Raw genomic sequence first — 12,406 nt, 5'->3', positions numbered from 1 at the left:
CCCGGGTTCAAGCGATTCTCCTGCCTCAGTGTAACACCGTGGTTTCTTTTGCCTGTGACTCCCCAAACCCAAAACGAAAGTAAAACTTTCCGCAAAACAATAATCCAAAACGAATTGCCTCCAATAGGTTACATTTTCCCAGTCCCTCACCTGATTCTGTCATCCTGGATTTCCCAGTCCCACACCTGACCCCATCATCCTGGATTCTGCTACCCCTAAAAAAATTCCCAGACTAATTAAAAGGGAAAAATAGGGAGTATTTGACAAGAAACATTTTATTCTCTCCATTCTGCTCCAAACTGCCTCTCCTCACTTCTTGAGGAGACTCATGTGGGCTGAAAGAATATGGAGGAGTAAGTATGCACTTTGAAGAATCTTTTCAAATCAAGACACAGACTCTCAGACTTAAGAGGGTTATTTGTATTATGCAATAGCTGGTGTTATAATTGGGATGATTCCAAAAGAACACAATTCCTTTAAATGTGTTGCAGGAATATTCCCTGACTACCCCAGAATCTCCCAACTAGTCCTTGAATAACTATTGGTTTCATTAATAACATGTTATACTGATTTCAAGGATGAATCAATAAAACCTAAGAAACTCCAGAAATTTTTTAGAATAATTCAAATGCTTTACAATGTCTTCATGAGACCTGGGTATTTAACTTCAGGATCTTAGTCTCAGCATAGGGTACCTAGAAAGGGTTTCAGAGGGAACAGGAGGAACTGGAGAAGAAGGATAGGAACAGGGATTCGGAGACATCTATGACTTCAGGACATCTTCCTCCTTGGGAATTTTCGTGCTGAGAATGCCCAGATCTGTGGGAGAGAAAGAGGTAAACTTTGAATGGGTTTTCTCATTGTCACTCCCCAAACCAGGTTCTTGAGTTTGGGAATGAAACTGGGGAGGAAGAGCTCTTTAGTTCTTCTAAGATCCAACAACCTTTTCTTTTCCTTCTCTCCTTCCTTTTCTTTTCTTTTCTTTTCTTTTTTTTACTTTAGACAGAGTCTCCCTCTGTCGCCCAGGCTGGAGTGCAGTGGCACAATCTCCGCTCACTGCAAGCTCCGCCTCCCAAGTTCACGCCATTCTCCTGCCTCAGCCTCCCAAGTAGCTGGGATTACAGGCACCCACCACCTTGCCCAGCTAATTTTTGTATTTTTAGAAGAGACGAGGTTTCACCATGTTGGCCAGGATGGTCTCGATCTCCTGACCTTGTGATCCACCAGCCTTGGCCTCTCAAAGTGCTGGGATTACAGGTGTGAGCCACCATGCCAGGCTAATTTTTGTGTGTTTAGTAGAGATGGGGTTTCACCATATTGGCCAGGCTGATCTTGAACTCCTGACCTCAGGTGATCTGCCCGCCTCGGCCTCCCAAAGTGCTGGGATTACAGGTATGAGCCACCGTGCCCCGCCCCTTCTCTCTACTTTCATCTGCCCACATATTCTCCCTTTCCGCCCACATTTTAAGAAGACACATGGTGGTGGTGGGTGTTTTCAAGAGTCAGAATGTAATCGAGGTGAGGATGGAAATTAGTGAATTCAGGGAGCGTATCATACCCAGTATTGTCCAGTACATGCTTTTGAAATGAATTAGTTGCTGTTGAAATAAGGACATGGCGTCTCCAAGAATTGGGTCAGGATTGAAGGAGGAGCCGGGCGCGGTGGCTCACGCCTGTAATCCCAGCACTTTGGGAGGCCGAGGCAGGCGGATCATGAGGTCAGGAGATCGAGACCATCCTGGTTAACACGGTGAAACTCCATCTCTACTAAAAATACAAAAAATTAGCCAGGCGTGGTAGCGGGTGCCTATAGTCCCAGCTACTCGGGAGGCTGAGGCAGGAGAATGGCGAGAACCCAGGAGGCGGAGCTTGCAGTGAGCCGAGATCGCTCCACTGCACTCTAGCCTGGGCGACAGAGTGAGACTCCGTCTCAAAAAAAAAAAAAAAAAAAGGATTGAAGAAGGAGATGGGGTCGGGGCGAACATCCAACTAAAGGAAGGTGGGAAAAGCTGGGGTTTGGGCATCTGCTGAGCTCATGATCGGGTGGGAAGGTGGCAACTGAAGGCTGTGTTTGGACAGTTTAATTCATTCATTTAACAAATATTTACCAAGTACCTACTATGCGTCATGCATTGTGCTAGGCAGTGAACAATATAACGGTCCCTGGCGTGGTGGCTCATGCCTGTAATCCTAGCACTTTGGGAGGCCAAGGCAGGTGGATCACCTGAGATCAGGAGTTGGATACCAGTCTGGCTAACATGGCAAAACCCCTTCTCTACTAAAAATACAAAAATTAGCTGAGTGTGGTGGTGGGCACCTGTAATCCCAGCTACTCAGAAGGCTGAGGCAGGAGAATCGCTTGAACGCAGGAGGCAGAGGTTGCAGTGAGCCAAGATCACACCACTTCACGCCAGCCTGGGCAAAAAAAAAAAAAATAGAATGAATACTGAAAATAAAGATCTTATTTAGGAGAGAGGTTGATGTTAAAATTGAACCATGAGGCCAGGCACAGTGGCTCACGCCTGTAATCCCAACACTTTGGGAGGCCAAGGCAGGTGGATTACCTGAGGTCAGGAGTTCAGGACCAGCCTGGCCAACATGGTGAAACCCCGTCTCTACTAAAAATACAAAAATTAGCCGGGCATGGTGGTGCATGCCTGTAATCCCAGCTACTCGGGAGGCTGAGGCAGAACAATCGCTTGAATCCGGAAGGTGGAGGTTGCAGTCAGCCAAGATCACACCATTGCACTCCAACCTGGGCAGCAAGAGCAAAACTTCATCCCCAAAAAATAAATAAATAAATGAAATTGAACCATGAGGTCAAAGTGAGGGGTTTGACGTCAGTGTTGTAGCTGAGGCTAAGCTTGAGGGGGTGATACTGGGGGAGATCAAGGTTGCGTGTGGGTGCTAGATGCAGGCTGGGAAATGAGAGTTGGAGCATGAGGTGGGATTGGCGGTGAAGGAATCGAGGTGAAGGGAGCAGTCGAGGCCAGGATGGGGACTCACAGTCGAGGCTGAGTGGTCAGGGTAGTGGCTGTGGTTACAGGTGAGGAGGTCCCTGGTTGGTTCCAGTTTCCTCCCTTTCTTCCTTTACCCTCTAAGCTCTGCCTGCCACTTCCTTGTTCCCCCTCTCCTGTCGGTGTCTCTCTTCTGTGTTTCCTGGCTTTACCTCCAATCTCTGGTTTGGCAAACGTCTCCATCACATTCTTCTTGGAGGGCTGCAGAGGGTGGGCGTAGGGGAGCCTGTCTAGAAACAAAAATACAACATTCACACACACGTTCGTAGTTACAAGTGGAAGCTAAACGACGAGATCATACAGACACAAAGATGGGGGCAACAGACACTGGGTCCTTCCGGAGGGTGGAGCGGGGGGAGGAGGGAGAGGAGCAGAAAGAATAACGACTGGGTACTCGGCTTAGTACCTGGGTGATAAAGTAATCTGTACAACAAACCCCCATGACACAAGTTTTCCTATATAATAAACCTGCACATGTACCCCCAAACCTACTGTAATCCCAGCTACTCGGGAGGCTGAGGCAGGAGAATTGCTTGAACCTGGGAGGTGGAGGTTGCAGTGAACTGAGATCACACCACTGCACTCCAGCCTGGGTGACAGAGCAAGACTCTGTCTCAATAAAATAAAATAAAATAAAACAAAATGAATAAAAATAACGATGCCTTTATGACATTAAGCTTTAGGGCTTTATAGTATGCAATGTGGTTTCACTTCCCTTATTTTTCTGGACACTTATGGCACTTTGTGATTCTCAACCAGCAGTGGTTTTGCCCTGCAGTAATTTGGCTGTGTCTGGAGACATTTTTGATAGTCATAGTTGGGAACAGGGGCCAGGCACAGTGGTTCACACCTGCAATCCCAGCACTTTGGGAGGCCGAGTCAGGTGGGTCACTTGAGCTCAGGAGTTCCAGATCAGCCTGGCGAACATGGTGAAACCCCGTCTCTACTAAAAATACAAAAATTAGCCGGGTGTGGTGGTGGGCACCTGTAGTCCCACGTACTCCGGAGGCTGAGGCAGGAGAATCACTTGAGCCCAGGAGGCGGAGGTTGCAGTGGGCCAAGATCGTGCTACTGCACTCCAGCCCGGGTGACAGAGCGAGACTCCATCTCAAAAAAAAAAACAAAACAAAACAAAAAAAAAAACCGGGCGCAGTGGCTCACGCCTGTAATCCCAGCACTTTCAGAGGCCGAGGTGGGCAGATTACAAGGTCAGGAGATCGAGACAATCCTGGCTAACACGGTGAAACCCCATCTCTACAAAAAATTAGCCGGGCGTGGTGGCGGGTGCCTGTAGTCCAGCTACTCGGGAGGCTGAGGCAGGAGAATGGCGTGAACCCAGGAGGCAGAGCTTGCAGTGAGCCGAGATCACGCCACTGCACTCCAGCCTGGGTGACAGAGCCAGATTCTGTATCGAAAAGAAAACAAAACAAAAAACCAATTGGGAACAGGGAATGCGACTAGTGTTTAATGAGGAGAACCCACGGACGCTGCTAAACATCCTATGATGCACAGGACTGACCCCCACACCAAAGAATTATCCAGCCCCCAGTGTCAGTTGTGCCAGAGTTGAGAAGCCATGCCCTAAATTCTCTGAATTTCCCACATTTGGCAGGGGACAAGGATGAGGAGGCTTAGCTGAGGTCATGTGTTGCTTTCACATTGTGAACGTTCAGCTGTCCAGACCCCTATGCACCTCTACGATTCTGTCCTTCGAGATGTAGAATGGGAAAGAGAGGGGAACCTCAGAAAGTTCATTTGGTCATGCGAGAAGACAAGATAAGGGGACTAGGGATAAGCAAAGACATGGTGGACAGGGAGCTTGCAATGATAAATATTGACTATAACAGCCATGTCCCATTTCATTTCATTTCTTTTTTTTTTTGAGATAGCGTCTCTGTCACCCAGGCTGGAGTGCAGTGGTGCAATCTCGGCTCACTGCAACCTCCGACTCCCAGGTTCAAGTGATTCTCCTGCCTCAGCCTCTGGAGTAGCTGGGATTACAGGTGCCCACCATCACACCCAGCTGATACTTGTATTTTTAGTAGAGACGGGGTTTCACCATGTTGGCCAGGCTGGTCTTGAACTCCTGACCTCAGGTGATCTACCTTCCTTGGCCTCCCAAAATGCTGGGATGACAGGCGTGAGCCACCATGCCCAGCCGACCCATTCCATTTCTACCATATGCCAGACACTTCTAGGAAATTAATGTGCATTTTCTCACTGAGTCATACAACTAAATCATGAGATTATTCCATTTATGTCATTTCAAAGTGGAGGAATTTTGTGGGGTCCAATGCAAAGAGAAAATATGGGGCCCATGGTTCAAAAAGGATTCAGAATTTCATGTTGGTAACAAAAGAACATTAAACCAAGCTGGGGCTCCAGATGACGGCACAGAAGCTTGAAGGAAATGCATCACTTGCCCAGGGCTCCCCAAATAGTAAGCGGCAGGGTGAGGGCTGGAGCTCACATCTACCAGTTTCCAAAGCCAGGAGAGAGCCGGCAGAGGAGGACGCGAGAGAAGACGTCTAACTCCCCACTCACTCACCGATGGCCTTCCACAGGTCTAGGATCTCAAGGGCTGTCTCCTTCTTCCCGTCTTGGTCACCCATTTGGGGAAGGTGGAGGACTGAGTAGGGATAGAGAGAGCAAGACCAGGTGGTAGGTCAAGTAGAAGTGAAAAAACACATAATCCATCAATTCAATAGCATGGCTCATTCAACGCAGTGCCTCCACCAAGTCTGTCAGATGGGGTGTGTGTTGACCATCCCTACCTACCAGTGTGGAAATCATGCAGCTGCAAGCGGTCACTTGCTCAAAATTACCCTGCTGCTAATGGCAGGATTGGGGCTTGAACCCACCTAGGTCTGGGTCCACATCTCACGTTCTTTCTGCTCCTGCCACACTGTTTCTGGAGCCTGGGTTTCCCTGAATGAAGCTCAAACTGAAACCAACCTTGAGCACCACGGGAATCTCAGTATTTTATGGATGTAATGCTCACTATGCAGCACGTGGCCATGGGCACACCAAGAGCCCAGGGAAGATGCAACTGGGGAAATGGAGAGAGACAAATGAAGGAAAAGAGAAAAAAGTTGCCAGGCGCAGTGGCTCACGCCTGTAATCCCAGCAGTTTGGGAGGCTGAGGCGGGCGGATCACCTGAGGTCAGGAGTTAGAGACCAGTTTGACCAACATGGAGAAACCCCGTCTCCACTAAAAATACAAAATTAGCCGGGGGGCGGGGGGGGGGCGGCGTTGTGGTGCATGCGTGTGATCCCAGCTACTTGGGAGGATGAGGCAGGAGAATTGCTTGAACCCGGGAAGCAGAGGTTGCTATGAGCCAAGATTGGCGCCATTGCACTTCAGCCTAGACAACAAGAGTGAAACTCCATCTCAAAAAAAACAAAACAAAACAAAAAGAGAGACAAAGAATGGCAGCTAATCGTTATACAATACCCAGTACACACCAGCTATTGTTCTATTAATCACTCAATCCTCACAACATTCTAGGATGTAAGGGCCATCATTACACCCACTGTCACAGATAAGGAAACTGAGGCATGGGGAGATCAAGGTTGCAGCCAGGCGCGGTGGCTCATGCCTGTAATCCCAGCATTTTGGGAGGCCAAAAGTAAGTGGATCACCTGAGGTCAGGAGTTCGAGACCAGACTGGCCAACATGGTGAAACCCCGTCTCTACTAAAAATGTAAAAATTAGCCGGGCGTGGTGCTGGGCACCTGTAATCCCAGCTACTCAGGAGGCTGATGGAGGAGAATCGCTTAAACTACTCGGGAGGCGGAGGTTGCAGTGAGCTGAGATTGCACCATTGCACTCCAGCCCGGGCGACAGAGCGAGACTCTGTCAAAAAAATAAAAAAGAAAGAAAGAGTGAGAGACAGCGAGAGAGAGATCAAGGCTGCAAACCAAGCAAGGGGCAGAGCTGAGATTTGGGCCCAAGGCTCTGGCTCCAGAGTCCACACACCCATCACTCTGCTTAGACTAACCCTCCAGACAGATCTGCAAATAAATCCATGGGCCTCAGTGAATGTGGGTGAGGGTCTTTACAAGTCACAAACTCACTGCCTGCAGCAACCAGGCAGACTCAGGCCAGGGATGGAGAGCTGAGCGCAGCCTCACTCACCGGGACCCAGAAGGTAGCCAGCACTATTGAGGGTCCAGCCTCCTCGTCCCTGGAGAGAGATGCAGAAATCAAGACTCTAGCAGACAGAAAGGGGGGCAGGCATCCCACAGGTCCGGGGTGATGTGGGTCGTCATATGACTTTCCCACCAGGCTGTGGAGCAGGTTCATTTTAATCCCCACTCCACCGATGAGGAAATTGAGGACTTCCTAAGACAAAGTCAATTGGCCTGGAAAGAAAGCTTAAAGGGTTCTGCTGTGAGAGGAGAAAGGTGGTTACCAGGGGCTGGGGAGAAGGAGAAATGGGGAATTGTTCTTCAACAGGTATAATTTCAGTTATGCAGGATGAAGAAGTCCTAGAGATCTACGGCACGACATTGTGCCCACAGCCAGCAATACAGTGTTGTGCACATTAAAGAGATGTTAAGCCTGGGCGTGGTGCTTATGCTGTAATCCCAGCATTTGGGGAGGCTGAAGCAGAAGGATGGCTTGAGAACAGGAGTTCGAGGCCAGTCTGGGCAACATGGCGAAACCTCGCCTCTACAAAAAATACGAAAATTAGGCCGGATGTGCTGGCTCTCTCCTGTAATCTCAGCACTTTGGGAGGCTGAGGTGGGCGGATCACCTGATGTCAGGAGTTCGAGACCAGCCTGGCCAACCTCATCTCTACTAAAAATAAAAAAATTAGCTTGGCATAATCCCAGCTACTTGGGAGGCTGAGGCAGGAGAACCGCTTGAACCTGGGAGGTGGAGGTTGCAATGAGCAGGGATTGCACCACTGTACTCCAGCCTGGGCAACAGAGTGAGACTCCGTCTCAAACAAAACAAAACAAAAAATACAAAAATTAGCCAGGCATGGTGGCGTGCACTTGTAGGTGGGAGGATCACTTAAGCCCAGGAGTTTGAGGCTACAGTGAGCTATGATCTCACCCCCCCTGCACTCCAGCCTGGGTGACATAGCGAGACTCTGTCTCAAAAAAAAAAAAAAAAAAAAAAAAGAGCCTCTTCCTCCAACAACCCTAGTAGGTAAACTTGCTATTAGCTTCATTAGAAAGAGGCTCTTGGCCAAGGCTGGCGGATCAAGAGGTCAGGAGATCGAGACCATCCTGGCTAACACGTGAAACCTCATCTCTACTAAAAATACAAAAAAAAAAAAAAATTAGCCGGGCGTGGTGGCAGGCGCCTGTAGTCCCAGCTACTCGGGAGGCTGAGGCAGGAGAATGGCGTGAACCCAGGAGGCGGAGCTTGCAGTGAGCTGACATTGCACCACTGCACTCTAACCTGGGCCACAGAGCGAAATTCCGTCTCAAAAAAAAAAAAAAAAGAAAGAGGCTCTTGAGGCCCAGAAAGATTCGGCAAATTGCAACAAATTGCAACAAATTGCAACACACTAAGAAGCACAGCTGGGACTCAAACCCAGGTGGATCCCAGACTCTTTTCTTTTTTTTCTTTTTTTTTTTTGAGATGGAGTCTAGCCTCTCACTCTGCCACCCAGGCTGAAGTGCAGTGGTGCCATCTTGGCTCACTGCAACCTCTGCCTCCTGGGTTCAAGTGATTCTCCTGCCTCAGCCTCCTGAGCAGCTGGGCTTACAGGCCCCTGCCACAAGGCCAAGCTAATTTTTGTATTTTTAATAGAGACGGGGTTTCATCATGTTGGCCAGGCTCGTTTCAAACTCCTGACCTCAGGTGATCCTTGGCCTCCCAAAGTGCTGGGATTACAGGCGTGAGCCACCGTGCCTGGCCGGTAGATTCCAGACTCTTAAGGAGGATGTGCACTGAATATTTAAGCCACAGTGTTCCACTCTGTAAGATGGGAAGTAGCAAAATAGAAGCAACTGCAAAGGATTGTGGGGTAGAATTAGCTAATTCACATCAAGGGTTTCATACAACGCCAAGCACTGAGAAACCCTCCACCGCATTAGCTCTTGTCAAAACTCCTCGAACATCCCTATAGGATGGATTCCATTATCCCTTAGTTATATAGAAAAAAAGGAGGCTCAAAGAAACAAATAGCTTGCCAAAGACCAAGCCAGCACCTGGAGGAAAGCTGCTATCCCAACTCAGGGCAGCTGAATGCCAAGCCGGAGTCTCTTCGTTGTTGTTGTTGTTAGCATTTCTTTTCTTTTTTTGTTTTTGTTTTTGTTTGAGATGGGGTCTTGCTCTTTCACCCAGGCTGGAGTGCAGTGGCACCATCTCAGCTCATTGCAACCTCAGCCTCTTGGGTTCAAGCAATTCTTATGCCTCAGCCTCCAAAGTAGCTGGGACTACAATCATGCAAGACCATACCTAGCTAATTTTTTTTTTTTTTAAGAGATGGAGGTTCTCACTATGTTGCCCAGGCTGGTCTCGAACTTCTGAGCTCAAGCGATTCTCTAATCTTGGCCTCTCAAAGTACTGGGATTACAGGAGTGAGCCACTGGGCCTGGCCTCTTTTTTTTTTGTTAGAAAAAAACTGCATTTTAAATACAGGCATGGTGCACAACATGTGTGGAAATATGGCTACACTGTGGAGTGACTCCATCAAGGTAGTTACCCTCTATATTATGTCACGTGCTTAGCTTTTTTGTGGTGACAACACCTAACATGCACCTACTCTCTTAGCAATTTTCAAGTGTAGGACACATTGTTATTAACAACAGCCACCATGCTGTACCAGAGATCTAGTTTATTCCCCCTGTCTAATTGAAACTGTGTATCCCTGGACCAACATCTTTTAATTATTTAATCCTCTTGGCTAAATAATGAGAGCTGCCTGCCATCTGAGTTAACTGTTAACTCTCACAGTGCTGGAATTGGACAAAGAAGATCCACTCAGAGACCAGAGAGGTTAGGCAATGTGCCTGAAGTCACACAGCTAGAAAGTCACAGATCCCGGATTTCAAACTCAACCCAGCCTCTACAGCCCATGCTGTGGAGGTGTGCGATCAAAGGTTTTCAAAGTGTCGTCCCAGACTGGGTGCCGTGGCTGACACCTGTAATCCCAGTACTTTGGGAGGCCAAGGCGGGTGGATCACTTGAAGCCAGGAGGTCAGGAGTTCAAGACCAGCCTAGCCAACATGGTGAAACCCCATCTCTTCTTCTTTTTTTTTTTTTTTTTTTTTTTTTTTTGAGATGGAGTCTCGCTCTGTCACCCAGGCTGGAGTGCAGTGGCACAATCTCGGCTCACTGTGACCTCCACCTGCCAGGTTCAAGTGATTCTCCTGCCTCAGCCTCCTGAGTAGCTGGGACTACAGGCACGTGCCACCATGCCCGGCTAATTTTTGTGTTTTTAGTAGAGACAGGGTTTCACCATGTTGGCCAGGATGGTCTCGATCTGTTGACCTTGTGATCCACCTGCCTCGGCCTCCCAAAGTGCTGAAATAACAGGCGTGAAACACTGCGCCCAGCCCATCTCTTCTAAAAGTACAAAAATTATCTGGGCATGGTGGCAGGTGCCTGTAGTCCCAGCTACTCGAGAGGCCGAGGCAGGAGAATTGCCTGAACCTCGGAGGTGGAGGTTGCAGTGAGCTGGGATCACACCACTGCACTCCAGCCTGGGCGGCAGAGGCAAGACTGAGACTCTGTCTCAAACAAGCAAACAAACAAAAAACCAACAACAACAACAACAAGAAGTTGTGGTCCCAGGACCAGCTCCTATCCCAGACTCACCCAACCAGAAACCCTGTGGGTGGGTCCCGGTATTACTTTAAGCCTCCTTCCAGCTAATTCTCACACAGGCTGAAAAACAGGCATGAAAGGTACCCGCCTCCACCTCCGAAGGCATATTTTTGCATCTCTGAGCAATGCTCATCATGAGGAGGTTTTAGCTTTGGGCACCCTGAACCCTGACCCTCTACTTTTCACCCGTACTCTGTTCTATCTCCACAGCCAAGATGAGGTGGGTGTCTGACTTTCTTCTCATATTTTCAGGACTTGAGCTTCTTCCCCAGGACCCTTGACACAAGCCAGAAGCATTTTTAAAAACTCTTCCCAGAGGGCAGGGATTTGGGGACACTGTTGTTTCCGAGGAACTTAAGGAGGCGTTACCCGGTGGGCAGGTGCAGATGCTGGAGTCTCTGCCAGGCTCAGCAAGAGGACGAGGAGGAGGACCAGGGGGACGGACGGAGGAGCCATCGAAGGCAGGACGACAGGTGCCTACAGCTGCGGAACACGCTGCAAGGAGAGAGCAGCCAGTTATTTTCCGAAGCAGGGGCCAGGTGCATTTCCGATAAGGACAGAGGAATTAATTTTTTAGCTTTATGGAGGCATCATCGAGATACAAAAATGGCGCATATTTAATGTACACATCTTGAGGAGTTTGGACGTGTGCAAACAACCACGATACCATTGCCACAACCAAGGGACTGAAACCTATTCATCACCTCCAGAAATTGCCCTGTGCTCTGTGATGATTTTCTTTCGGGTAGAACCCTTCACCTGCCATCTCTCCTACCTTACTGTTTTTTGTTTGTTTGTTTGTTTGTTTGTTTAACGGAGTTTCTCTCTTATTGCCCAGGCTGGAGTGCAATGGCACAATTTCGGCTCACTGCAACCTCTGCCTCCTGGGTTCAAGCGATTCTCCTGCCTCAGCCTCCCAAGGGGCTGGGATTACAGGCACCCACCACCATGCCCAGCTAATATTTGTATTATTAGTAGAGATGGGGTTTCATCATATTGGTCAAGCTGGTTTCGAACTCCTGACCTCAAGTGATACACCCACCTTGGCCTCCCAAAGTGCTGGGATTACAGGCATGGGCCCCCACCTGTAATCAACAGAGTGAGACTCTGTCTCAAAAAAAAAAAAAGGAGAGAGAATTCCAGGGGAATTAACCCTCTCCTTCCCCCATCATCGGATCAGACCGGCCTGGTCCTCCAGCACCCATGCCTTCTGCCCCACTGCCTCCACCACTCCATCTTCAAACCTTTCCATCCCCTTACCTGCCCCTCACCTTTTCCCTGCCCCCAATGCTGGGGTTTCTTCTGTTATCCCCATCCCTTCGCGCCCCCCATCACTCTCCCAGGAGCCCCTCACCCCCTCCAGCCCTCTGCCCTCTCACCTCCCTGGACTCTCACCTCCGTGCAGCTGGCAGCTCTCCGCAGCTCTCTCTGGCTCCAGGCTCCAGCGCCTGGACTCTTTCACGCCCCCTGAGCTTTTATGCTTTCTGAGGAGACAATAGAAGGGAGGGGGGAAAGGGAGGGGATTAGGAAGAAGGGAGAGAGAGGGAGTGAAGAGGATGGAGGTGGGGGAACAGTCATCCACTCCAGGGGCTTTCAA

General features: G+C 49.2%; 1 protein-coding gene across 3 annotated transcripts; it reads right to left on the bottom strand.

The window, feature by feature from the left end:
* Positions 1-259: 259 nt before the first annotated feature.
* Positions 260-12,296, bottom strand: GALP (galanin like peptide). 3 transcript variants are annotated; one of them, XM_002829822.4, is made up of 6 exons: positions 12,205-12,296; positions 11,179-11,304; positions 7,156-7,204; positions 5,566-5,646; positions 3,170-3,247; positions 260-819 (listed from the first exon to the last, which is right to left on the bottom strand). In XM_002829822.4, exons 2-6 carry the CDS (start codon positions 11,263-11,265, stop codon positions 764-766), a joined length of 351 nt encoding a protein of 116 aa, XP_002829868.2. In that variant the 5' UTR covers positions 11,266-11,304; positions 12,205-12,296; the 3' UTR covers positions 260-763. The 3 variants fall into 3 exon arrangements, 2 of the variants coding, with proteins under 2 accessions (XP_002829868.2, XP_054397312.1); XM_054541337.2 differs by having other exon boundaries at positions 271-819; positions 3,007-3,247; XR_008516773.2 differs by lacking the exon at positions 7,156-7,204 and having other exon boundaries at positions 271-819; positions 3,007-3,247.
* Positions 12,297-12,406: the final 110 nt, after the last annotated feature.

This window comes from Pongo abelii, chromosome 20 (genome assembly GCF_028885655.2).
Source record: "Pongo abelii isolate AG06213 chromosome 20, NHGRI_mPonAbe1-v2.0_pri, whole genome shotgun sequence".
Lineage (NCBI taxonomy): Eukaryota > Metazoa > Chordata > Mammalia > Primates > Hominidae > Pongo > Pongo abelii.
This window is presented reverse-complemented; position numbering and strand designations above follow the sequence as displayed.

Bases quoted from the DNA above. Each gene is read 5' to 3' on its own strand.
- GALP (XM_054541337.2), bottom strand. From the start codon at position 11,265: ATGGCTCCTCCGTCCGTCCCCCTGGTCCTCCTCCTCGTCCTCTTGCTG. The intron at 3,248-5,565 runs GTGAGTGAGTGG...TTTTGTTTCTAG, and splicing joins AGACCTGTGGAAGGCCATCG to ACAGGCTCCCCTACGCCCAC. The intron at 820-3,006 runs GTGAGTCCCCAT...TCTCTCCCACAG, and splicing joins CTGACCACTCAGCCTCGACT to ATCTGGGCATTCTCAGCACG.